This window comes from Coenobita brevimanus, chromosome 100 (assembly GCF_032717465.1).
Source record: "Coenobita brevimanus isolate Jiangsu-jjx chromosome 100, ASM3271746v2, whole genome shotgun sequence".
Lineage (NCBI taxonomy): Eukaryota > Metazoa > Arthropoda > Malacostraca > Decapoda > Coenobitidae > Coenobita > Coenobita brevimanus.
Genome location: NC_137053.1, coordinates 1404098 through 1431280, shown reverse-complemented (window position 1 = coordinate 1431280; position 27183 = coordinate 1404098). Strand labels below are relative to the sequence as shown.

The following is a 27183-nucleotide window of genomic DNA, read 5'->3' as shown; positions in this document are numbered from 1 at the left end:
CCAGGAAACAATATCACTAATATAAAAGGTGATATAAAAAGGTAATAAAAGAATCTGTTAATAAATACCTCTCATCTGTGCCACCTGCCATCACCTTCCCTCTCTCACCTTCCAAACACCTTCACTAAGAGAGATCCCACGTAAGAGTAAAATAATCTATCGTTAGCAAGAATGAAATGAAAGAGGACATTACGACACAAGAAATTAATAACACTTTCTATACGGCATCAAGAAATCAAGCTTTTCAGAAGTCTTTTGGTGTAACAGGAGGAAAGATGCGAAATCGGAGTGAAAAGATTATAAGAGAGAGTGTCGAGTTGAGAGGGAAACGAATACAAAAATATATATAAAAACACTTAATCACTAACTATACACATTTCACACTAACTTGGCCCAGAATTTTGCCATTTTGCAGCTTATTTCATGTAGCTTAGTGTCAGAAAAAAAAATAATACTGCGACACAACTCCCTTTTCATTACACCTCGTCGTGACTAGAGCTGTATTTTAATTGTTAATCTATTATTATAACTAAGCATTCAAGAAGGAGGGTTGGGAAATTTAGGCCAAGTTAAAGGCAGTATAATATCCCCATTAGTACCAGTATCGCTAACTGACTTGTAAAAATGAAAACGCAAAGTCGGAATGAAATGGTAGGAACAGAAAGTTGGACTGCGAGAGAAACGCGCATAAAAACGCTTACTCACTCACCAATACCAATACCAGTACCAATAACCTCCCTGTGTAATTAGCTATCGATAAACGCTCACTCAATATAGCACTAAAAAGCCGCCGAAAGGAACACATCGCCAGCGTCTTAAAAAATATAAAAAAAACAACACGATATGCAGATTACGGAAGCACAAAGCAATAAGTGACCCAATAATTGCCGAATCGATTATCAGTAATTTTGTAAAGAATATAGGAAAGGGAAGGAGAAGAGAATAAAAAGCAGTGAGAATGTACGTCCTCAGAATGAAGAGAGTAAGTATATCGCTATTCGTATATAAATCAGTGCTAAGAAATAATTAAAAAGTGTATAAGAACAGGGAAAAAAACAGGTATTCCGTAAATGCTGTTTTGGCGAAGCGATTTTCACTGGACAGCCATTTATATAAAGCATAAATAAACAGAAATAATAATATATGAATAAATAATAGTTGTCTCGAACCTGGATGCAATAATTTCCCTGTGGAACTTCGCACCTCGTAAGAAAAATAAAACTCTTAGGAAGTTAGTGAATTAACAAGAGTACCAGTATCCATTTACGAATCCATCCAGCAAACTTAATTTTTCTCTTTTTCCTTTTTCCTTCTTTTTTTTCTGCTGTTCCCAGTTTTTTTTTTTTTTAGGTTAGGTAATGTTTTTTCTTTTTTCTTTTTTTTCCTTTTTAATATACTTTTCATTAATTCCTCCAGTAGCAAGTCTTCCCTAAATCGAGTAAGCGGAGCGCGACCATGGCAGAAGCGCCGTCAGTAATATTTCGATCAATCTTAAATCAAATAAAATTGTCTGGAGGTCGCAAGAGTATATTTTAAAAGACGTCGTCATTGTGGTGAAAGGGTTAATAATACCGGAAAATAAAGCAATAATTAAGCTTTGAGTACTCGGGAAGAAATTATGAATAAGGCAAATAATAGCTGTTACTTCTCTTAAAAAAACTTAAACATAACAAACTTGAATCCAAGAATATATGAATAGATGGACAGATGGATGGATAGATAGATAGACAGGTAGATGGAGATAGATTCATTCATTTAGCGAATGATTGATTGATTGAGATAGATAGAAAGACAGAGAGATAGAAAGACAGATAGATGTATAGATTATTAGCAACATATCGAAAGGCTGTAAGTCATTCGTAAAATAATGAACATGCACACGCTTCATTTTATTTGCCTACCCTTGAGATAAGTAAATAAGAAAGAAAATGTAAGACTGCGAGAGCCATACAACATTCTTCTCTATAAATCCCGACACTTTCCCGCTGCCTCTCAACTCGTGCTAAATAACAACCAGTAAATGACAAAAATTAACTCGCATTCCCTTCATAATATCGTAATCCAAAGAAACACTCACCCATTTTCCATTAACAACAGTCAGCGGTAACATACAGTATAATTCACTTAGCTATTCGTCACTTAATTCCACTTTTCGTATAATAAATCAAGCGCAGCGAATAACCAAGGTAATGATCGCACCTTTGAAAGAATCCACCACCTACGTCCACTTAATGCCACTTTATGTTAATAATCCAAAATAAGTGGTTACAGACGTGATAGTTGTTCCCTTAAAAAATAAAAATAAAAAAGTGATATTCTAACCTGGGCCACTTACCTTGCGCTCTTCCATGGAATAGACAAATGATAAATAGAAATGAAATTGATCTAGGCATTTTATCCTCAGCGTTACCAAGGAAGTTACTCTCACCTGCCGTTATTCTCACGTAAATAATTAATAGAACATAATCAACTCCTTCACTACGATGACCTATTTATTATTCCATTCTTCCTCTCTAAATCGTTTTGTTCAGCTTGAGAGAGACTTTATTAATTCCTCTAGTGAATGAGGTGTTTCGAGAATTGAATAAAATTGTTTCGTGGTGGCAAGAAAAAGCTACAGTGATAATATATATTTTTGTCGCTACCAGACGATTTTTTCTTTCAAATTATAAGAGCATTTTAGTAGCGAAGGGCTTAATAAAAGCCGTGTATAATCCCTCCGCCTAGAGAAGTCTCCCCTGAGCTGAAAAAGGTCGTCTGAAAGTAGCAGGAATAGAATAACAAAAATCGCCGTGCTGATTTAAATGTTTGGTGCTGAGAATGACGTGATCGTAGGGAATGTGTTTTAAATCTGGGCCCAGATTCGCAAACATATATTACGATCATCTTTCTGTCGTAATTCAGGTTTTGACTTGCAGGAAGAACACGATATATGGAAAATTTCTGCACTTTCCCTACCTCGTCCATACTGGGAAAAGAAATTAGAGTTACGATATGGAATTGATTGTGTGTTTGTGGATCAGGGCCATACTGGTTGCACACCTGCCACTCACCTGCCGCTCTTGGTAATAATCATCTCGGTGCCCAGCTCGTGGAACTTCTCCCACAGCTCCTTCGTCTCCAGGTAGCAGGTTACCCCCCTCAGGTCCTCGCAGTTGCACGACCCCTCCAGCCTCGCCCGCTTCGAGTCACGACCGTCCGAGGAGGAGGAGGTCGTGCTCTTTGGGCTTGTGGCGTCGTCGGGGTCGTCCTTGGCGGCATCTGAGGAGGAGGTGACTTCGGGGGGTTCCTGGTCGTCGTCGGGAAGGGACAGGGGTCGCGGCGACGGCGTCCGCGACAACTTCCCTGTAACAGAAGAGAGAGAATTTCGATCAGCCGCCAAAGAACGACAGATAAATTCCTTCAAGCCACACTCAAAGGAATTGATTAAAGTTACCGCCACATTTTTCATTCATCTGAGGGGTGCACAGTGTCTTAAATGGGTAAGGTACGAAAAACATGTCAGTTAAAGTGTATTTCCGAGACCAGAAATATGAGTTAATTCCCCTACCAGTCATCCTGCCAAGGTTTACAGTGGGACGGGAAACCTGACACGCACCGCATCCGCCACTGTCACCACTACCTCACCACTACCATCGCCGCTACCATCACCACCGGCACCAGCGTAATCCCTCTGACATGCCAACTCACTGAGGGTTTCTTAGTTAGTTTGGCGGCATCAGGGCAGTGGTAGTATCACCCTGGGCCTAATCGCTAGCACCGTCCTAATCTCGGGTGCGTGAATGGTGACGGCGAAAAGACCAAAAAAGCTCAGTTTATTCATGACCATTCGCCAAGGAGACCGGAAAAACTTTTAAGACCTTCACCTGGAGACGATTTTATATTGTATATTACTCAGGCTACCTCTAGACGCTTTTATTTACAGATTCACTCTAAAAGGTGTCCCTATGCTGAATAAAATCGTGCATAGAGGTAGAAAGACGTAGCCATAAATGCACGTCTTCATGATGAAATGGATAATGGAAAATTTTAAAAGATCTTAGAATGCAAAACCTACTATTCAGCCTTTGACACCTCGCCTCGTATAGCTTTTAAGTAATGGTAAAGCGAGAATGGGGAAACAAATCAGTGGGTACCTTTTTTCCTTCTTTTTTTTTTTTTGAGGCGTTAATAGTAGAAAGATGTCTAAGTTCTTTCCCGCATTTCTTTGTAGTGATTCTGCTACACCGAGACAATTAAATTTAGCCCGTCTAAGAAACTTCTCGATTAAAATACAGTGTGAACGTAATAGTAGATGTAATTACAGTGGTAGTAGTAGTAGTAGCAGTAGTAGTAGTAGTAATAATAATAATAATAATAATAATAATAATAATGATAATGATGAAGATGATGGTGATGATGATAAGATGGTGCTGGTGATTTATTTTTCGTCATTACAAACTGTTATTAGTAAAAGTAATTATTCAGCTTAAGACTTGGGCTAACGACTGTGAAAGCGATCTTAGTCAGGGCTAATTGGCTGTCGGTAGTTAGTACAGAGAGAGAGAGAGAGAGAGAGTACTTCTGACCGCATCGCCGTATCATCACCGACTTAACCGCAATCACCCATACATCAGAGCCTACAGAACACAAGCCGGTCAAAGATACATATTTGAACTTTGCGCTGCGTCCGATTTCGCGCCGTGCTAGAATCTGCGCAGAATCGAAATATGTCTGGTGTCCTACGTGCGCATTATCGGAAGTTTCGCGGTAATGGTATCTGCGCCGTAACTCATCCTTCTCGGCGCTGTTAATACCTGTGTAGTGTCGAGCTCTGCATGATATTAGGAACTGCGCTCTAATGGGAACTGCACTATATTAGAAACTGCGCTATATTAGAAACTGCGCTATTAGAAACTGCGCTTTATCAAGAACGGCACTCTAGACTGGTGCTATGCTGCATAAGGAACAGTGCTATGTCAGAATCTGCTGTATATCAAGAACGCGCAGTATCGAAATCGTGCTATACTGAACCTGCACAGAATCGGAAACCGCCCTGTATCAAACTGCGCCGTATCGGGAACCTGGTGTACAGTATGGCATATCAAGAACTGCGCTAAGTCGGAATTGTTCTGTTTGAGGAGTAGCGCTATTTCGCGATCCAGTCTATATCGAGAAACGCGCACTATAGGGAACATCATTACGCCGGAATCTGCGCTCTTTCGGAAACTGCGCTATCGGTAAGTAGAAAGGCAGTATGTGAATTTTACCAGCTCAAAACAGATATAGATTTTAGGTCAGAAGAGAGCGATTAAATCCATTTGAGTTACATTATGAGAAAGATGAGTAGTTTTGAGTACGTTTGGGTGATTTAGGTACATGAGACTTGTACTAGATTAAAATGAACGCTAAGAGGGTTATTTGGACATATATTTGTTCGAGTATATGGGGTGGAAATGGGTTTGGATGATGATGATGATGATGATAATGATAATGATTAATTTGGCCCAGAGACGTCATCTTTTGTTTATGGGCCAAATTTATTCGGTGTTGGAGAATTAAACTGCGAAGGTTTTTGATATTCACCATTAACTTTATAGACCAGAGGATGTCCCCCCTCCATTTTTTTTGCTAATTTCAGACTCTATAATGACCCTTAGGAGAGGCACAGTAAGCTAAAGATACAAGGTAAATACATGAACATAATTTCCAGTCACTTCTTTTTTTCAGATGACCAGAGGAAGGAAAAACGAACTGAAAAAACAAGTGTGAACAGTAATTTTTTAATGTTGTCAGAACCTGGGACCAAAAAAAAAAAAAAATCTCACATCGCCTATTATTACTTTTCCATAGAATAAAATTAATCCATATTTATTCTCAAAAAAAAAAAAGAAAAAAAAAAAAGCCTCCCATCTGAGTCCACAGGTAGTGTATGTTATCGAAATGTTAAGTTATAAATCCGTAGAGTTTTTGTCAATTTGTGTCTAGTCAGGGATAGGAAACGTAAACTTTTATCACACGTCTGTCAGTTTGTGTTATTATTTTGTATTACATTGAAAGATAATAATAATCTAAATATAAACTGCTTAGGTAAAATAATTGTTACAGCTATGAGGCAATTGTAGCAAAACCATGAGCAATATTTTTCAAGTAAGCCTAGAAGGAGAGCAGAAAAATCAGTTTAAGTACTTTGCAACTCATAGAGAAAATTGAAAGATATATTTAGTACAAGTGAGAGAGCGAAGGTGTGAACAAATCTCCAGTTTCGGGCGATAGTTTCTGATAATAAAACACGTCTAACCTTTCTGTGTCATTGCTAACTGCACACTGTAATGTTGGATGCAGGCTGATTGAATTTACAGTTGCACGAGTTGCATAGATGACGCTCAGATATCAGGGAACTTGCTTAAATCTTTGTGTACTTCCGTTTAATAATTAGGCCGATAATCTAGCCTTTCCATTATTTGTTAAGAGACTTTCTGCATACGCCATCTTCCTTAGTGTGTGGTATTTCTCTCTCTCTCTCTCTCTCTCTCTCTCTCTGTAGCTGATAGACGGTAGATGACATGTAGGCAGAGTTATGAGTCCAGTGTTCCTCTTTAGCTTTATAAATTTTAAAAAGAAAAAAATATTATGATGCTTTAATCTCGTCAATCGAATTATTATTATTATTATTATTTTTTCGTTGCTGTCAGGTTACCAGTAGGCGATTATTTCAACATTATTTTTATTTTTTGCTTTTGTAGTGAAGACATTAACGAAGACTATCTGGCACACACACACACACACACACACACACACACACACACACACACACACACACACACACACACACACACACACACACACACACTAAATAAAATCGTCTGGCGGTATCGAAATTTACACAGAGCTACATCGTCTGAGTGAAGGGAATTAAGCCAGTTCACACGAGCCATAAATTCGACCACTCTTGCCACCACCACTCCATGACACCGGTGGAAAATTGCCGCTGTGGTGCTGGGGAGTTGTTCACACGTTCGAGAGGTACGCCAGGTGAAGCGCTAACCACTATCCCCCCTAGTTCCTCCTTGCAATACGTATTCAGTTAGATTTTGTTAGCTTAGAAGTGAGGGTAGATTGGACTGGGTTAGGCTATGTTAGATGAGGTTAGGACTTCCCTGGTCTTAAAGTAGGTCAGGTTAAGTGGGGTTAGATTAGGTAGGGTCAAAGTAGGTTAGGTTTGATTGGGTAAGATACTGATGCAGTATAGCAGAGGTACATAGCAGTGCCCCCCTTTCTTGCACAGTAGTTTTATAATGATACCGTCTGTGTTTTTTTAAATTCTTGCTAACGCCATTTGATTATATTATGTGTAATTCTAGACAAATTTATCCTTGTCCTCTCCCCCTTTATACGACCTCCTTCTCTTCTCTCTCCGTATCTCTCCTTCACTTCTCAGATCCTCTCCATCTCATCACTCCTTTCCCTTACATCCACCAATCCGTCCCTTGCAGAAACCTTCATCCTGTTCTCTAGCCTCTCCACTTGACCCCTTCTCTGCTCCCTCCCCTCCTCTAATTTCCCCTCAAATCCCCTCTAACTTTTCCCACACCCAGAGACAGAACGAAAGAGAAACAGAAGGAGGAGGAGGAGGTGGAGAAGAAGAAGATGAAGAAGAAGAAGAAGGAGGAGGGGGAGGAAGAGAAGGAGAAGTAAACAGGAGTCAAAAATAAAAGGCAGATGGCACTACAGAAAAGATACCATCACATTAAATTTCCAAGTCAGTGAAACCAAGTAAACTAAGATGCCTTAATAAATAAATAAATAAAAAAAACAGGTAAGGAACGGAAAAAAGTACTAACCGGTAGCATGGTAAATGAAGGCGGAAAAAAACTACATAATTAGAGAGACAGAAAAAAAAAGGAAGACACAAAGAAAAGGAAAAAAAACGAGAAAAAAGTTGAGGGAGCAGAAGAAGTCAGGACAGGAAAAAAAAGTGGGGGAAAAAGAGCAAGGAAAATTTACTGTAAAAAAAGGAAAACAACGAGAGAGAGAGAGAGAGAGAGAATCAGGATATGAAGAAATTGGGAAGGAAAAGATTGAGAAAAACGTAGCTAAAAGAGATCAAGGAAAAAAGGAAATCGTGAAAGAGAAAGAGGGAAAAAAAGAGTAAAGTGTGGTAGAGAAGGAATGACTAAGGGGAGGAAGGGCGAGAGGTGAGGCATTAAAGGAAGCCAAAATGGAGGAGGTGGGTTAGTGAGTAGGGAGGAAGAAAAGGAGGAGGAAGAGGAGGAGGATCAGGAAAAAGAAGAAGAATAGGAGGAGGAGGAGGAGGGGGAACCAGTTAAAGAAGAGGAGGAGGAAGATGAGGAAAAGGAGGAGATGGAGATGAATGGGGAAATAAACAGAATGGAAGAGAAGGAGGAGTAGAAGGCTAAGAAATTACGAGAATGAGGGCAAAACGTTAAAGGACAAAGAGAAGTCAATATGAAAAAATAATAATAAATAATTTGAAGAACGGGCTGAATGAGGAGGATAAAGACAATTTAGAAAAGTCTGAAGGAAGAGGAAAATTCAGGAGAAATTGGAATGTAACGAAGAGAAAGAAAAATGGAGAGAATGATGGCGATAAAGGAAAATAACGAAGAAAGAAGGGAATATTAAAGAATGAGAAGAAAGAGGGAGAAAAGGGTCCAGAGGAAGGTATATGACGTCCAAATGAAGATTAGGAGGAGGCGGAGCTGAGTCTGGGGTGGGGAGAGGAGGAGGAGGAGGATGGGGGAGAGGGGAGCTAAATATGGAGGGAAGAAGGGTAAGGGAGGGGAGGAGGAATAGGAGGAAATGGAAGGCCAGGGAAAGGAAGGAAAAGGAAAGGTAGGAGAATAGGAAGGAGTGGGAGGGGAAGGGTAGAAGGAGGAAGAGTAGGGCTAGAGAGGTAAGTGGAAAGGGAGGAAGTAGAAATGGTAAATGAAAAGGAAAGGGAGAAAAGGAGCTGAAGGAAAATGGAGGGGAGAGAAAGGGTTGGGAGAAAGGGAGAGGGAGGGGAGAGAGACTGAGAGTGGGAGGGGGGAGGTAACAGACGAGGGGGCCCAGCTGCGACAGAAGTGAAAGGGGAGAGAGGGAGGGGGTATGAAAGAGGGGTTTGAGGGGGAGGGGGCCGGAACCTGCAGTCTTTACCTGCACTTTATGACCTCTCAGTGTCCCCGTGTCCTGCCCTGCCCTCACGCTTGCACCCTAATGGACACCCGCTGCCCAATCACCGAGCACCGTCACCCTCACCTCCACCAATCACAGCCAAACTCGGGACTCACAGGTAGAATCATGCGACGTAGTTACACCTCAGTCCCCCCTGCTTTTTTTTTTTCGGTTTCTTTCTCTTCTTTCTTCCTCCTTGCTTATTATTATGACTAGTAAATTGGGAGAAGAATGGCTTTCCCTTCCCATACTGCTCCTTCTCCCTGCCCCCACTGCCCCCTCCTCTCTCCCAGACAGACCCTTCATTTCCTCTTCTACCCACTGTCCTCCTTGCCTACCCTTTCCCCTTCACTCCCCTTCCACATTACTTTTTCCTTCCATGACTGCTTCTCCCCAGACTAACCCATCCTCTCCCATAGCATCCTATTCTTTCTTTTACTACCCTTTACCTTTCCAGAGTGCCCCTTCCCCTTCCCTTCCCCTCCAGACTACCCCTCCCTCTGCTTCCCTTTCATATTAGTCTGCCCATTACCTCCGAGACTACTACTCTCCTAGACTACACCACTCCCTCCTAGACTATCCTTCTCTCTTCCAAACTATCCCCCTCTCCCCAAATCCCCTTTCTTTCTCTCTGGGTGTGGGTGTGACGCCAGGAGGATCAATGCTCTAAGTATGGCTTGCAGGCGGACGGAGGTGCAAAGGCTGTGTTTAATTTGAGTGAGAGGCGTCTGAATGGTGGAAAGGATGGCACCTAGCGGAGTTGTAAGGCACGTCGCACGCACACCCGCACAGCACGCCATGCCCACCCATTATATTCTCGACGGGCTTGGGCGCTCCCTTACACCTCTTCCTTACAAGATTATTTCCGTGACTGTCCATTCATGTGTTCTTTTATGATGTTTATGTTGTCTATACCGATATGCCTGTATTTACGCCCACGGCAGGACCGGACCTCTTCCTCGGAGGGAGGGACAGTCAGAATTAACCCTTCCCCATGTTGGTGAAGTACGAATGGAGAATGGATTTCTTTATGAAGTGTGACGCATGTGAAAGAGTGTTGCAGTGGATATGTTTATGTGTGTCAGGGAGTGTATATGTGGTTGGTGGAAGTAGATGAAAACAAATGATAACATATGAAAGGACATACTACACCAGGACGCCTATTAAATGTCTGCCACGACTTGAGTTTATACCCTAGACTCGAAGCACAGGCATCGCGAGACGAGTGTGCCACCATTCGAGTCACCGCAGCTCTGCATCACCATAAGGAAAGTCTAAATGCCATACAAGTGAATAAATGCCCATATACAAAACTAAGCCGATAAGGAAGAGGTGCTGGGGAATCCACGCTAACGATAATACGGGCCCAGATGCTGTCCCCTCTCCCCTTGACTTCGAGAGAGAGAGAGAGAGAGAGAGAGAGAGAGAGGAGCGGTAGGGGAACGAAGGGGTGTGTAGCAGGGTTTGATTGTGAGGAAAACGGTGTGGGGGGTTTGAGGAAGGCAGAAAAGGGGTTGGATGGTTTGAGAAAGAGTTAAAGAGGTAGGGAGAGTGAGGAAAATAGAAAGGGGTCATAGAGGGTCGGAGGAAGAGAGAAAGGGCATGATGATTTGAGGAATGAAGGGGTTTATGAGGAGGACAGAGAGGGAATAGAAGGCCTGAGGAGGAACAAGAGTCGCGCAGTGGGTATGAGGAAGGAAGGAGTGAACAGGGCGTCGGGGAAAGAAGAAGGGAGGGAGTTTGAGGAAATGAGAGAGATTGGAGGAAGATTTTATTGTAAGGAAGAGATATTTTTTGTAGCTGAGGAAGAGTGGGAGGAGGTCTGTATTTTTTATGGGCTTAGAATAGACGCATTGCTATGAAGGGTTAATGGTGAGAGTCTTAATAATAATAATCCTATGACTCACTCTCTGCTGAATATAAGAGTCTGGCGTTAACTGGAAAATCACCGCAAGTTGTCCCAGTCATGACGTGCTTACTATAGACAGTCCCCTAAACTGAATATGGGTAGAAGGGGTACCGTATTGGAAGGGTGGAAGGGACAGGGGGATAATGGAGACTCCTGTACAACACTTCGCGATGATGGGTGTCACTTGAGCTGAAAATACCGGTCCGGGTGTAGCAAGAATTAAAAAGAATCACCATCGGACCCAACGTGGTAATGAAGAATGTTTGTATGGGAAGGGAATGCTTAGCCTCGTTTCATGTCGTTTACAAAGGCTCCAACATCTTTGCAAGCGTCGGCCTTGGTCTCCTAATGGCGGTTTTCCACTCAGCTCAGTTCTGTCAGCCACGCTATTCAGTTCCTTATCTCTGAGGTCGCACTGTATAGCCTCGTCCCGATTTTTTTTTTTTAAGTGATTGAGTTTTAAGAAAAAGGGACGGTGTTGAAGAGGAAACTTGAGATTGGGGATCCAGCATTTCTAAGCATGTTCATACCAATCACGTATTTTTTCTTTTATTTTCTACCCACTTTATTCCCTCTTTACTCTTATTTTCCCATTCTCCAGGCCACCCTGTTTTGTTATTACCCCCTTCTTATTTATTTTTTCTTACTCCTGTCCCTCTCCATCCCCCTCTTTTTTCCTTCACCTTTCATTCCTTTTCTTTAATCTTTTCTTTCATTATTTGGTGTCTTTCTCTTCCTCCCCCTCCCTTTATCTTTCTCCTCATATTTGTTTCCATTCCTTCCATCGCTGCTACGTCTTTCTCCTTTGCTGTCCCTCCTCTTTTCCCTTCCTTTATCTTCCCTTCTCTTCTTTCCATCTGTTCCTTCTCCCTTCGTTCCCTTCCAGTTTACAACCTCCTCTTCTTATCCTTCCTCTCCCTTCCATTCCCCTCTGCTCTCATTCCCCTCCTTCCCCTCCCCTCCATCGTTCTCCTCCTCCACTCTCTCCCCTCCTTCTCCTCCCTCTCCCCTCTACACCCCTGAGTCACCCCTCCACCCTCTCCCCTCCTACACCCCAACCTCACAGCACCAAAATGGCCGCACAGGTGGGTTGCTTGAGTCCCCAGCGTAAGTCAAGACCAGGAGTGAAATGTTTACGGTCGGTGTTTAGAAGGACAAGGTGTAATAAGGAGAGTTCGGCGTGCTTAATTATGGAGAGTAATTGGCAAGGTTTTCCACTGGCGAGAGGCGGAGAGTGTAATAAAGTTGAAGGGAGTGACGTGTGGCGTTACTGCGTCGTTTGGCTTCACGGCAACGATGAATTTCACCGTCATGGTACTGTAGGTGTGTTGTCTGAGTGAGGGCGTTGGGTTGGGATAACAGTAATAATAGACATTTATCTGTTCATTAAGTGATATATGCTTCTATTAACCCATTTAGAGCTGAGTTGTTACGTTTTGCTTAATATCCCTTTCCTCTATTAGCCGCTGTAAATTACTTTGTTCCATTAGCGTTCGTAAAATAACAATGTGGCACAAAACATCGAGAGTGTTAAGGATATAATGAAGTACAGAGAGGTGGTGCTTATATAAACACATTGAAAAATAACTCAGCATAAGGGCAGTAGTTATTTCCTAATGCATGGGCGGAAAAATATCCCTCGTTACAGTCGTAGCTGCAGTTCATTTTTTTTTAATATACTGCAGTGAGTACGGTCATCCTGTACGAAAATAAGGGCAATATAATGGTGACTCAATGGACAGAGACCAGTGATGACCAAAATTTCGGAAGAGGAATGGACGTCGTTAACTCAATTATATGACTTCTTTTTCTTTCCCTTTATTTTTTCAATTCTTACCACCGTTAAACATTTTATTCACTTTTGAGAAGACTTGTTTGGAATGAAGGCTTTATCTAACCCCCTCCAGTTCCGAAAGCCTATCCATAACTGAACGGAAGCGTCTGGAGGCAGCAAGAATATGAATAAGACGGTCTTGCTTTGAGGAGTGAAAGCAAATTAGCCTCAGAAGTCAACTGTCGCTAAACCTACTCTCCGAAACTCTAGAATATAATTAGAAAAGCGGCCAAAATCACGGTGGTTGTGATAGCTGGAGAAGATTCGGAAAGGTAACGAAAAACCAAGATAACTAAATGATTCGTTAACAGAAATGGTAGCTGCTTGCCGTCAAAACAGCAACGACGAAAAAAAAAAGTGCTTTCCATAGCTAAGGCAACACTGATACCTGTCTCAAAACATCAGAACAGTAGGAAGATGACTGGAGGAATCATTAAGAACACCGTATGTCAAGGCAGGGACGCGAGGACGGTAACGGCAGCGTCAGCAACCTGAGAATAATCGGTAGCATTAGCAGGAGGAGAAATCGGTAGCAGTAGCAGGAGGAGCCTCAGTAGCGAAAGTTGGAGCCCTACGCCATCAAGATAGCGAAAAGATGAGGGCGAGAGGAGGGAAGGGGAAGAATAAGGGGATGACAACGAATCACAGAGCCAAGAAGATTAGAGAAAAAATATAGCATCAAAAAGGGCAGCACTTGCGGGATGGAGACCGTAGGCAGCAGCAAAAGGGGCGTCAGGAATGAAAGCAGACGCCCTTCGCCATCAAACAGCGACAGGAGGACGAGGAGAAGGAGAAAGGAAAAAGAGAGAGGCGGAAGCAAACTACACGCCCGAGGAGAGATAAACAACTTCAGCAATATTAACAGCAAAATAAGAGTCGGCAGCAGCAGGAAGGACACCAGTAGCCCCAGTAGCAACAGCAGTAGCCGAAGCCGTCAAGACAGCGACAGGAGGAGGAGCGTAGGGATGTGTGGAAGGGCGGGAGGGGGAGGGGAGGCAGACGGCAGACCACACACCGAAGACGCGGGGAGAGTAGAAACACCTGCGCCACTAACTCACCCTGTAATCATTGCCGACGTAACATTAAATTCAATTACAGGTGGGCGAGGTGCAAGGTGGCCAACAATTTATTAATTTATTATTGCAAAGGTGAGGAAGTGGTGGGCCAGACGTTCATCAGCGCCCCACCGAAATAACTGATGGATAATGGTCGGTTCGGGGCTTCACTGTGATGGATGGTTCGGGGCTTCAGTGTAATTAATGGTTCGGGGCTTCAATGTAATGGATGGTCGAGGCTTCACTGTAATGGATGGTTCAGGACTTCACTGTAATGGATGGTTCGGGGCTTCACTGTAATGGAAGGTTCGGGGCTTCACTGTGATGGATGGCTCGAGGCTTCCCTGTGATGGATGGCTCGAGGCTTCGCTGTAATGGATGGGTCGGGGCTTCACTGTGATGGATGGCTCGAGGCTTCACTGTGATGGATGGTTCAGGATTTCACTGTGTTGGATGGTTCTTGGCATCAATGTAATGGATGGTTCGAGGCATCGCTGTAGGAGACACTTTACCATCTTTGGGGTAAAGTCGCTTAACATTTCACAACACTGACGTATTTCTCTTTCATTCTTCCTGCTTTCATACTATTTTATTCAGCTTAGGACAGACACACTCTGCACTAACTTTCTCGGAACGATGGGTCTTTCTTATGGTGGAAAAAATCGTCTGGAGGTAGCAAGAATAGCATTTATAAAGATGTTGATATATTCTCTGCTCTGGGGCTTTCCAGAGTTAACCAAAATCTTCTGGTAGTGTCAGTAATGAGAGGCTTGAGGAACAGCAGCAGCATCGACACAGCAGCGGCGGCCATCTTGTCGGCGTCGGGGCGGGGTGTTGGGTCCGAATTAGCTCTTGCCTCTGTGCCCGTCATATATATAATCATCGGGTTTTTGCAGGAATACACCACTATAGTCCTTTCACCTTAACATGGCCCAGATTTTTTTTCCTTTTATAGCTTAATTCGCGTAGTTCAGCGGCAGAAAAAGACGATGTTACGGCTCTATATCCTTTCCAGAGCACTTCGTCGAGGCTAACGTCACATTCTAGTATTAATCTAATGTTACAACTCAGCACACAAAATGGACAGATGACAATTCTAGGCCAAGTTAAAGGTGGTCTAGGCCAAGTTAAAAAGGTGTATAGACCTGTTCCGACCATCAGAGGGTTAAGAGTACCGGTCTTGACGCTCAGGCTTCTATAACTCACTCTCAGGTAAATAAAATCATCTCTCAGATATATAACATCATCTCTCAGGTATATAAAATCATCTCTTAGGTATATAAAATCATCTCTCAGGTATAGAAAATCATCTCTCAGGTGTATAAAATCATCTCTCAGATATATAACATCATCTCTCAGGTATATAAAATCATCTCTCAGGTGTATAAAATCATCTCTCAGGTATGAAGCATCTCTCGGGTATATAACGTCATCTCTCAGGTATATAACATCATCTCTCAGGTGTGTAACATCATCTCTCAGGTATATAACATCTTCTCTCAGGTATATCAAATCATCTCTCAGGTATGTAACATCATCTCTCGGGTATATATCATCTCTCAGGTATATAAAATAATCTCTCAGGTCTATGAAATCATCTCTCAGGTATGTAACATCATCTCTCGGGTATATATCTTCTCTCAGGTATATTAAATAATCTCTCAGGTATATGAAATCATCTCTCAGGTATGTAACATCATCTCTTGGGTATATATCATCTCTCAGGTATATAAAATAATCTCTCAGGTGTATGAAATCATCTCTCAGGTGTATAACATCATCTCTCAGGTATATAACATCATCTCTCAGGTATATAAATTCATCTCTCAGGTATGTAAAATCATCTTGTGTTGGCTGGAAGTATATGCTGAAAAAAAAGTGACCTTTGGAGAGTTAAGTGTGTCGCGAAGAAAGTTTGCGATAGTGATGGTTCAGATTACGATGGCGGTAGTTGAGATTACGATAAAGATGGCTGAGGTGACGAAGGCGATGGTTAAGCTTACGATAGCGGTGGGTAATTACGATAGCGGCAGGTGAAATTACAGCGACGAATATTAAAATTACGACAGCAGTGGTTAAGGTTACGATGTGGATGGTTAAGGTTACGATAGCGGTGGGAAAGATTACGATAACGATGGCCGAGGATGCGATAGCTGTGGTTCAGATTACGATAGCGATGACTAAGATTACAAGCGCATTACGATAGCGGTGGTTAAGAAAGAAAGAAAAAACGATACCCTTGTCATCAAAGCCCTTAAAGAAAAATGTCGGAAAAATTAAGCTAAACATTTAACCTTCAAACATCAAGACGCTTTCCACTGGCGAGAAAAAACCGTCTGGAATTGGAATGAAATAGGTGAGTCAGTCTCTTAAGCTGAGGAAAATCGTCAGGTGATAGACGGACGAATATTAAGATGTGTTAGGACTGATGGATTAAAATTTATCTGTCTCTCTGTATCTTTGTCTATCTATCTCTGTATCTGTCCTTATCTATCATTCATCTGTCTATCTGTTCATCTATAGTCAGACGCCTCAATCGCACTTGGGGTGGCCATAAACAAATCGCCTCCATGTCACCCTCCCCTCTACCACTTGACTGCCTTTTCTCCAACTCACACACCCCTCTCGTATCTCTCCACCAATAGTCAGACGCCTCGGTTGCGCAGGGGATGGCCATAAACAAATCGCCTCCATGTCACCCTCTCCTGTACCATTTGTCTGCCTTTTCTCCAACTCACTCACCTCTCTCGTATCTCTCCACCCCATCCCTCCATCTCATTTCTGGTTCTCAAAACTATTAATGTAAAGCAAGTAACTCCACCAAGAAGCAGCGTCAGTATCGCTAGTGACGGAATGCCCTAAATAATTACGCTTAAAGTTACGGGAATAGATTTAGAGTAAGAAGTAAATCCCCCCAGGTTATCAAAATTCCAAGTTGGCGTGTCGGGGCAGCATAACAGCGACATGAAAAAATCCTCACGTCCTCAGAAACTACAAACCACACGACTAACGAAATCCCATAAAAATACCTCGTTCGTTTCGTGGTTGTTATGGGGAGGTGACTGATGCCTGCTTTAAATATATGTATGTTCTCAGTAGTGGTTGCATTCTGTGGAGGCACGTATGTTTGAAGTGTGTGTGTGTGTGTGTGTGTGTGTGTGTGTGTGTGTGTGTGTGTGTGTGTGTGTGTAATGCATGAGCGAATTTGTGACGCATGATGAATAACCACTATTTCGTGTTTATCATGTTTGGTTATTGTTTGACAGTCGTTCACTCTTCTGGTAGCGCTTCTTTAATGGTCTATCTGTCTATCTATCCAGACACCGTAATCCCATAAGGGGTGGCTACAAACCAATCGCCTCCATGTCGCCCCGTCCCCCGCCATTTCACTTTAATGATGTTCCTAAAAACTTCAATTAGAGGCGTCTTCCTGAATTAAAAAGAATCATTCGCCTTTTAGCCAGAGTGAAATATAAGAAACGGCTTTAAGTGGGACCATTAACCCCTTCAGTATAATTACATCCTTTTTTTATATCACAGTTACCGACAGATTATCCAGCTTGAGAGATCAGTGATACTGAAGAGGTTGCCGGGAATAAGTAAATAGACAGTGTGGCTCTGATATCAGGTTACTAGGGCAGTATGGAGACTTGCATGCACAACAAGAGTGAACAATCCTAGTGCACCATATGAGCTTTCATGACTAAGGGAAGTGAAAGACAACACCAAGGCACTAGCCTTCATGAATAACAGCACCTGAACACCTGAACTCTGTATCAACCTTCATGCACCTGAACACTGTATTAACCTTCATGCATACAAGGTTAGATTGAAGGACAGACAGGCCTTAATCACACCTGACAGGCCCAGTTCATGTTTTTGTTGTGAGGAGGATGAGCAGGACGGTCGGGACAAAGCCAGAGGAAGAGGTAGTTAGCAGGGATGGCTAGCAGGTGGCAGGGGAGAGAGAGAGAGAAGGGAGAGGTAAGAGTATGGGGAGAGGAAAGGGGATAGAAGGGAGAAAGATCGTGAGAGTGGAAAACTGAGGGTAGTTGAGAGGGAGAAGGATAGGAAGAGGAAGGAGGATGGGAAGGGAAAATTTAATAGGCCTTGAGAAAAAGGATAATGAAACTGAGAGAGGTAGAGGGGGACAGGAGGGGTGAAAGAGAGAGAGGAAGGGGGTGGGGAGAGGGAAAGGGCTGGGCAGTGAAAGGAAGACTAGAGAAGCTGAGGTAGGGGGTGGAAAAAAAGACAGATATAGAATTAAAGGGTAGTGGAAAGGAGGAAGATGGGGAGAGGATAGGGTGAAGGGGAGTGGGAGAGGAAGGATGAAGAGAGGAAGAGTGAGGAAGAGGGGAATGACTAGGGTGAAAGCTAGGAAAATCAGGAGAAATGGAGAAGAGAAAAACGAAGAGTGCGGAGACTGAGGAATGCTGACCATGAGAGCAAGCAGGATGAGATGGAAGGAGAGAGAGAGAGAGAGAGGATGGAGAGTTTGAGGAAGGAGAGAGAGAGGAGGGAAAGTGCAAGGGACCGTGCGAAAGAGATGCAGTGAATACAGAGAGGGAGAATATGAGGTAAGGAGGCAGTCAGGGTGGCAGAATTGGGAGTGATGGAAAGAATGAGAGCGCGGAGGACAGAAGAATGATGAAGGATGAGAGGATGAAAGGCAGAAGGAGAGGGAAAGTGAGACTGCAAGAAGAGGCGAAAAAGACCCACATAGTAAAAGGGCGGGTCAGGGAGTGTGGGTGCTGTCAGGAAGAGAGAAGGGGAATAGTGAAAAGAATATATATACAGACAGCATTAGAAGAACACAGAGAGTTAATAGTCAGACTCAAAAAATGAAGACGAGAATAAATACTTAAGATGAAGTGAAATTAAGGGAGTCAGATTCAGAGAAACTAACGACGAGGAATGATAAACCGAGAAAGCGTGAAGGATGAGGGAAGGAGGGAGAACGAGAGACTGAGTGAAAGGGAGGGACATGGTAAGTATGATAAAAGGAATGAAAATTAGAATCTCTTTCAGTGAGAGATAGATGGATTTAGACCAAAGATGAAGGTAAGTGAATGGCAATTTAGGTGGAAGGGAAGGACGAAGTGAGTGGGGTAGGTGAAAATAGCGGAAGGTAGAAATTGAAAAGGAGAATTTGGGTAACTGGGAAGAATGAAATGGAGGACAGAATGAGAAAGAGGGATAGAGGAAAGGCATGATAAACACGTGATACAGAAAGACAGAGACAAGGAGGGTAAGTATGAGACAGACAGGCAGAGACAGAGAATGAGACAGACAGAGAAAGGGACAGAGACAGAGACAGAGAGTGAGTGACAAGAGGAAAGGATGTGTATTTGTGTGTATGCAGGGGGGACTGGTGGGGGGGAAAGGACCAGGGGGAAGGAGGGGCTCTAGAATTGCGGGCTCTCATTGGCGGAGTCTCCCCCTGTCCCCCCTGTCAATAACTGGCCACCCCGCTGATGGAAGGGGCACGGCAGGGAATTACAACCACGGACAATGTCACCTAAGTACGGCCTCCCCACGTCCCGCAGCTTGTACTTAGTGAATTAAGGCGAGGTGGGTTTACTGTGCACATCCGCTTCTTGGTAATGTGACACCCGAGCTGCTATAAATCTACACACACACACACACACACACACACACACACACACACACACACACACACACACACACATGGTATCGTGATTTATATAGAGCTGTGTCGTGGTGTGACAGGTGTGCTTATAGAGTAACAGAATTGGATTTACATAGAGACGTGTTAGGGTGAAACAGATTATTTCGTATTTATTTTATAGAGAGACACAGAATACGTAATTTAGAGACACAGGTGGATTTATATAGAGTCTTAAGAGTGTGCATATATATAAACATAAAGGTATAATTATATAAACTCACAGAAGTAGATTTATATGTATATGTATAATGACTGGGAAAAGGCTTTAGGGAGCTTTATGCAGAGTATGGTAATGTTGGAAGGATTTAAATAGAACAGGACGGCAAGGTGTAACAAGCAAAATAAATCTCTTAGGGAAAGGTGTTAGGGAGGTTAATAGAGATCTAAGAGAAATATTTATACTGAGAGTTGGGTTTATATAGCGACAGAGATGGCTTTGTATGAAGAATTATTTTTTAATAAACGCAAAAGATGTATTCATTTAAGCATAGAGATAAGTTCATATTTATACGTGTTGGGATGTGACCGAGGTAGATAATGTCTCATCCTTTTATTATTATTTTTTCATCTCTCATTTTATCTATCTTTGTCTTTATCTGTCTGTCTATCTGCATATACATGATTATCTGTTTCGCTATCTCTCTCTCATTTTTCTTTTTTTTCCGGTTCGTTCGGTGGCAGTGAACGAAGACTGTAATTTTACCGCTTCGAAAAAAATATATATCTATATATATATATATATATATATATATATATATATATATATATATATATATCTATATCTATATCTATATATATATATATATATATATATATATATATATATATCTATCTATCCCCTCCAAGTTGACTGTATTCCTTCCTTTTTTATATATATATATAATGAAGAAAAACATTGAAGTATTTTGCATTTTGGGTCTGCAGATAGTCAAAATGTCTTCATCAGTTATTCTCCGTCTTCATATTATTTTTAGATGAGAAAGACAACCACAGAAGTTTCTTTATCTTGGGATTCCTGTAAATGTTATATAAGAATTCTCTCTCTCTCTCTCTCTCTCTCTCTCTCTCTCTCTCTCTCTCTCTCTCTCTCTTCTCACCCACCTCCCTTTCCTTACTTGCTTTCATCCTCTAACGTGGTGGGATGACTCCGTAGATTTATTTCCCTCTTTTTTAATATAGTGTGAACGAGGACCCTAACCCATACCTATCACCGTCCATCCTAGGGAGAAAACTTTATTCATTGCATTAACTATTTTTTCTTAACCCAGCCACCCAGAGGACATAATTTTCACTTTAATTTTGATATTATATATTATGATTTTGTCTTTTGAGCAGATTTTCCATAGCAGAGGAGATTAAAAGGGAATATTTCTTACACCTCCACTGCGGGACACTTCCAGAAATAAAGGAAAATTATCTGGTGGTAGAAAAATAATGTAAAAATAGTGTCCTTGGCCTAAAGGAGCAGACAAGACAAAATCCCCCCACTTAGATCCATTACTTCACGAATGATTTATCTTTTTCAAATTTTCTTTACTTGAAATGAGAATACACTAAATATCTGCACAAAGGAGTGTCTTAAAAAGGCTACAAGACGTTCATATCTCCTTCGACGTGTACAGTTGTAGACAATTATTTCGATCCACTCTTGTCGAACGAGTGCGAAACGTTTACCAAATATTCTGAAATAATGTGTTGGACTGAAGAACATATATCACTTTGTTTCGAAAATCATTGCTCACTGGTTTAATATTTACAGTCAGAAAATGGGTCAGTATTTATGTCCTCAATTGTACCTTCTGGGAAATGACGCAAAAAAATAGACAGCAATTTACAATGAAAGGCTAATGACACATATTTACGAGAGCATGTAGAAAATTTATGAGAAGGGACCGAAAGTTACCGCAGACCTAGCTGATAATAATAATAATAATAATAATAATCGTAAAGATGATAATGATGATAATGATTGACGACACTAATAATAATAATAATAATATAATAAAATAATGACAGTGATAACTTAGATGACTTCCAGTTCCGCCAGTCCACCATCTTAAGCCCACGGGAATCATTTATAAAGATTCTTGAAATTTTTCACTTTAAACAAGTCTCCATAAAACTTAACAATTATCCCAGATCATATCATTTCATTTTTCATATTATATCACATTAATACTCACTCTGGTTCGTTGATGAATGATGAATGTAAGGTAATTGTATGAGTGAAGGTATACGTATTTACTAGTCTTATATACAGCTTATGTTTAGGAGAATTTCATAAACAAAACCCCCGTGATTCTCCAAACTGCATCCCGTATATAATATGCCTCGGTGTATTTCTGAGTAATCCTGTCCGTGTTATGGGCCACAGGTAATAACACACATTTCCTGCTACATAAATTCGCAGGGATTTTAATGTACAGGTAGGGAAAAAATCGCCTGATCATTTCCTTACGTCTGTGTCAGAATTAGGGAATGTTTGTCACCTTCCTCCCCGAGCGCATCGTATCAGGGAAACATCTAGGGACAGAGGAATATTCAAAGCCTCTCGCAATTTAGGAATATTAGCCAGTAGAGGAAAACTAGTGTAGAATTAGGAGGTGAAATACTAGGAGGTAAAATAGTAGGTAAACTTTTGTCTCCAGCTCTGCATCAGGGCATTTTCAAAGTGGGAATAACACTCTGTGATTTTAGCGAACGGAACAAAATCTAAACTGAATCTAGGAAGGTGAGATTAGAGGACGTATTGTAGGCAGTGTGAGAGACTAATTCCCTTCGTCTGATGTATTTTCTTTCTAATGTCAATATACTTTCCATTAAAAAAAATTCTTAAGAGGATACTGAGGCTTAAAACACGGAGTAAATTGCTTAGGAAGTGATGTTAAGAAAACTCCAAAGCCAGGTAGAATACGAGCCCAAGACCAGCAATCACGGAAAGCGGATACTGTGTGTGTTATGGTGGATATGTTGGTGTGGTGGGTGCTGATGGTGGTGTGCTGGGTGCTGTGCTGAAGAATCTGCCACATCACGACATTGACATCTTGGTGACGTGTGTGTGTGTGTGTGTGTATGTGTGTGTGTGTGTGTGTGTGTGTGTGTGTGTATGTGTGTGTGTGTGTGTGTGTGTGTTTGGGGGGTGGAGAGGGAACTGTTGTGACTGTGTGAGTGGGTGAGGGTGGGTAGGAAGTGTGTGGGACGAGGGTGTGGGTTGCGAGTGTGTATGTGTTTATATATGTGTATGTGAGAGGGGTTGATATTCTTTTTTTTTTTTTCGATCATATGTACTTAGATAGACAGGTTGCTAGATAGATTTAAAGTACAAATGAAATTCAGGTGTATAAAAATTTAATTAGAGGAAGACAGATGAAGAAGGTAACACATGAGGGGTGAATTAAAATCTTTTCTGCCTAAATATCTTTCTGTTATTCTTCCTGCGAACTTAACTCTATTTTCATACTGTATTTCTCTACTCTAATGACACCCTGAAAAATGGAGACCTTAGCGTGAATATTAGAGATTAGCAGTGACACAGTATTTTACCTCAAAATATCAAGTGACGGAATTACACTGCATGACACGCGTGGAATGAAGTGTGTGTCGCAAATGAGCTTATGTTGTGACGGTAATGATTATCTAACTGTACTGTAATTGGTTTTTCTGCGTCTGTGTCACTTCATATTAGGTACACAGCAGCGCCGGATCTTCTCCTTGGAGGAAGAGTGATAGCCAGTATTTTCTCTCTGCTGGCTAGGTACGAGGGCAAAAAAAATCTGTCAGTATAATGAATAATGCATATGAAAATGTAAGTGCTCTGTTGGCTCTGTTTATATGTCAGAATCTATATATGGCATTGGTAGAATAGACATGGTGTGAAAGTACGAAAACATAAGCAAGGGCATATTGCTACAGTTCTTTCATATTAACTTGGCCCAGATTTTCGTCTTTGTACAGCTTATATCATACTCCTCACTGGTAGAAAAAGAACAGTGGTATGGCCCTACATCTTTTGCAGAGCACTTCTTCATGACTAGCATCATATTCATGTTTTAATCTAGTGTTACATCTCTGCATGCAGAGCGGCGAGAAGGTAATTTTAGGCCAAGTTCGAGTAAAAGGGATACAGTACACGCGTTAAATGCTGACCATAACGTGGGCTTGAACCCTAAACTCTGGACTCGCACATCACGAGACAAGTACGCTAACCACTGAACCACCTCAGCTCCAATTATTCTCATGTGTGCGTAATTTTGTGTACAGAAATATATCCAAGAAAACCATGCACCTGATTTACATGACTCTCTCTTTCTCTCTCTCATCATTTTTTGTAAGTCACCAACCATTTCAATTTTTTTCCCCTCAGACGCTGCCTCTGGACAGCACAAGTGTGATGTATGGTGTTGTGAGTGAGGATTCATGTGATGGTAGTGAAAATGATGGTGTTAGGCTGGTGTTTGATGGTGTTAGACTGGTGTTGATGGTGTTAGACTGGTGTTGATGGTGTTAGAGCGATTGTGGTGGCAATGCTAATGGACCTGAGGCGATAGTCAGCTATTTTTTTTACTAATCAGGCGAAGATCCATAATTCCTTGCAGCTCATTTGGTGGTAAAATACGTCTGATCGATGGGACGGTTTGACTAGTAACCAAGGAGATTCATCACTACGTCATAACTTAGGCTCATTGAGTTTCATGCACCCAAGACTTTATTCAGGTTATCGGAGTTGCCCAGTTCCATCAGGGAAAGACAAGTCCATTTTAACGTAACCTTGCCCAAATTCTCGTCTCTTTGCAGCTTATGTCACGCAGGTCAGTGGAGGAAAAGGACACTATTACTGCTCTACTTGCTTTCCATTGCACTTCTTCGTGATTAGCATTGTATTTTATTGTTAATCTGTTGCTACAGCTGAACACTGAAGATGGAGAGCTGGCAATTTTAAGCCAAGTTAGAGTCAAAGGAGTGAAGCTAAATTGTTGCTGGGGAAGTGGGTGTTGGAAGGCCTAAGGATTGTGAAAATGGTTGCCTAGCTTCGGCCCCCATAAGCTCCCGAATTTTTAACCCCTTCAGTTCGATAATGTACTTTTAATTTATTCCTACTTCCGCCAGACGACTGTGTTCACCTTAAGTAGGACGTCTTGTAGTGAAGGGATTAATGGAGGCTTTGTCTGACCCGTCCAGATCGAAAAGCCCTTCCTAAGGTGCTCATTTGAAGATACGTTCAATAATAGATAAATATAGATAGATAAACGGACAGATAATGGTTCTTTACTGTATCTGAAGGGTAAACCTGAGAGATAAAAACAATAAAGGGCGTTTTACTTTCGAGTTGCGTACTTTGCATCTGAGGACACTAAATATATAAACAAGGGGGCTGGAAGCTGTGTGATGTAAACTCATGCCGCCATATACAGAAATTTTAGCGTTTTTTCTTTTATTAAACCACGTGATATGAACAACTAAGAGCGCAATATGCACCAATTTTGTCGCCTTTTATCAGAAACCGCGTTATATGAAGAACCGAGCGCGCTATATACAGCAATTTTGTCGCCTTTTATCAGAAACCGAGTTATATGAGGAACCGAGCGCGCTGTATACAGCAATTCTGGGCGCTTTTTATCTGTCTGCAGATTATTGGGCGATATTTACAGGCGGGGATGGGGCGGGTTAAATCGGGTACACGGGCAGGAAATTACCGGGTAGTCTGGAGAGCGGATCAAGAGACGGAGTACCTGCATTAGTCGGCAACCTGTAATTTGGGGGAGCGAGGCCACTATAATATAAATATCGGTGAATATGGATGTCACATAGATCGAGGCCAAGTATACGCATTTGGTCCATAAACGTATCGGCCTGTGATCAACGTTGCATCTTCTCTCTCTCTCTCTCTCTCTCTCTCTCTCTCTCTCTCTCTCTCTCTCTCTCTCTCTCTCTCTCGTTCTTCCTCTTTTTCTTTTTCCTTCTTCTCCATCATCCACTCCTTTTCTCTTGTTTTCTTCTCCTGCTCCTCCTTTCACTCGTTTTTCTTTTCTTTCTCTTCTCGTATTACTGGCATATAAAGCAACACTCTCAGGCTTCTATGACTAACTCTCAACTGAATAAAATCCTCTGTCTTTAGGTGGAATATTAACATTGTATTTATCCTGAGCTGCAGAGGGTGAAGGAGAAGAGTAATTCATGAGGAGGGAGGGAGAGGGAGAGAATGGGGAGGGAAAAGGAAGGAGTGGGAGGGAAGAGGAGTGGTTGAGAGAGGTGAGGAGGGGTTGGGAGAGAAGAAAGATTCGAAGGGGAAAGAAACCTAGGAGGAAAGAGGAAGGTTTGCGACGAAAAAAGAGGAGGAGGGGTTGGGAGGAGAGAGGAAAGGTATGCAGGAATGAGGAAAGCTTGGGAGGAAAGAGAAGTTAGGAGGGAAGAGAAGCTTTTGAGAGAGAGAGAGAGAGAGAGAGAGAGGGAGGGAGAATCACGATTAATCTGTGCCAATACTTTGTCATCACTACTCAACACAAACACTAGCACTATCAGATACACTCACAGAAATACAAACGTACTTTCAGATGCAAACTCAGACACTTTCCAACACACACAAACTCTTAAGGCAAACACTACAACACAAACACAACCCTGGCACAAACAGACATGATTCCAAGCACACAGAAAAGCATACTCTCAGACATTCTTCCAGGCACATTAATAAACACACACACACACACACACACACACACACACACACTAAAGTATCATCAAGCTCCCAAATAAAACATCATAATATTCCCTAAGCATCAAATATAGAATCCCAACATCACACAAGGCCTACCTTAATATGCCAAATATCCTAATACTAATAAGCAAAAAAACACCCCAAGCACCAGCCACATATTTCAAGCATGAACAAACCACATGACACAGGGGAAGAAAAAACTAATCCACACCATTTCAACGCTTGATCCTAATCAATCACCCCAACACACATACCACACGCATCACACACCAAGCAAAACATCCTGGACAAACATCTAACTCTCCACACACCGAATTATCACCCCGGACACCAAACAAACACCCCAAACACCAAACAAACACCCCACACTCCAAACTACTCCCAGACCCCGAAGCGAGGTAAGGAAGGCAAGGGAGGCGAGAGAAGGCTAAGACGGACCATTAAAGAGGCAGTGTTACTCTCGCCGACACCACAACCCTTAGAATGCGATGCTGGGGGAGTGGGAGGGAGTGGGGGTGGGAGCGAGGGGAGCAGGGTGGGAGTGGATAGGAGTGGGATTGTAGGTAAGGAGATTAAGGTAGAGGAGAAGGCTTTATGAAGAAGTGAGTGGGGGGGTGTAGTGCTGTCTGAGTGGGGGAGGCATAGGGGAGTGGCTGTGAGAGTTAGAGAGTGGTCAAAAGGGTGGAATAAATGAAATCTAGTACTAGTGGAAGAGCTGAATATTAGCAGAAGAAAAGGTGGAATGAGTGGGATTGAGCAGTGGAGACAGAGGAAGCGATTGGAATGAGAGGGAGGGAGTGAAAGTGGAGGTGAGCTGAGTGGGGA

The 27183-nt window shown here is 42.1% G+C and overlaps 1 protein-coding gene across 1 annotated transcript in view; it reads right to left on the bottom strand.

The window, feature by feature from the left end:
- The window catches only part of LOC145414519 (uncharacterized), a 239615-nt gene that overhangs the window by 194261 nt on the left and 18171 nt on the right, over nt 1–27183 (bottom strand). Inside the window, exon 2 of the mRNA XM_080284042.1 lies at nt 3054–3345. Coding sequence (XP_080140168.1) covers nt 3054–3345 — 292 coding nt within the window. The remainder of the gene's footprint in view (nt 1–3053; nt 3346–27183) is intronic.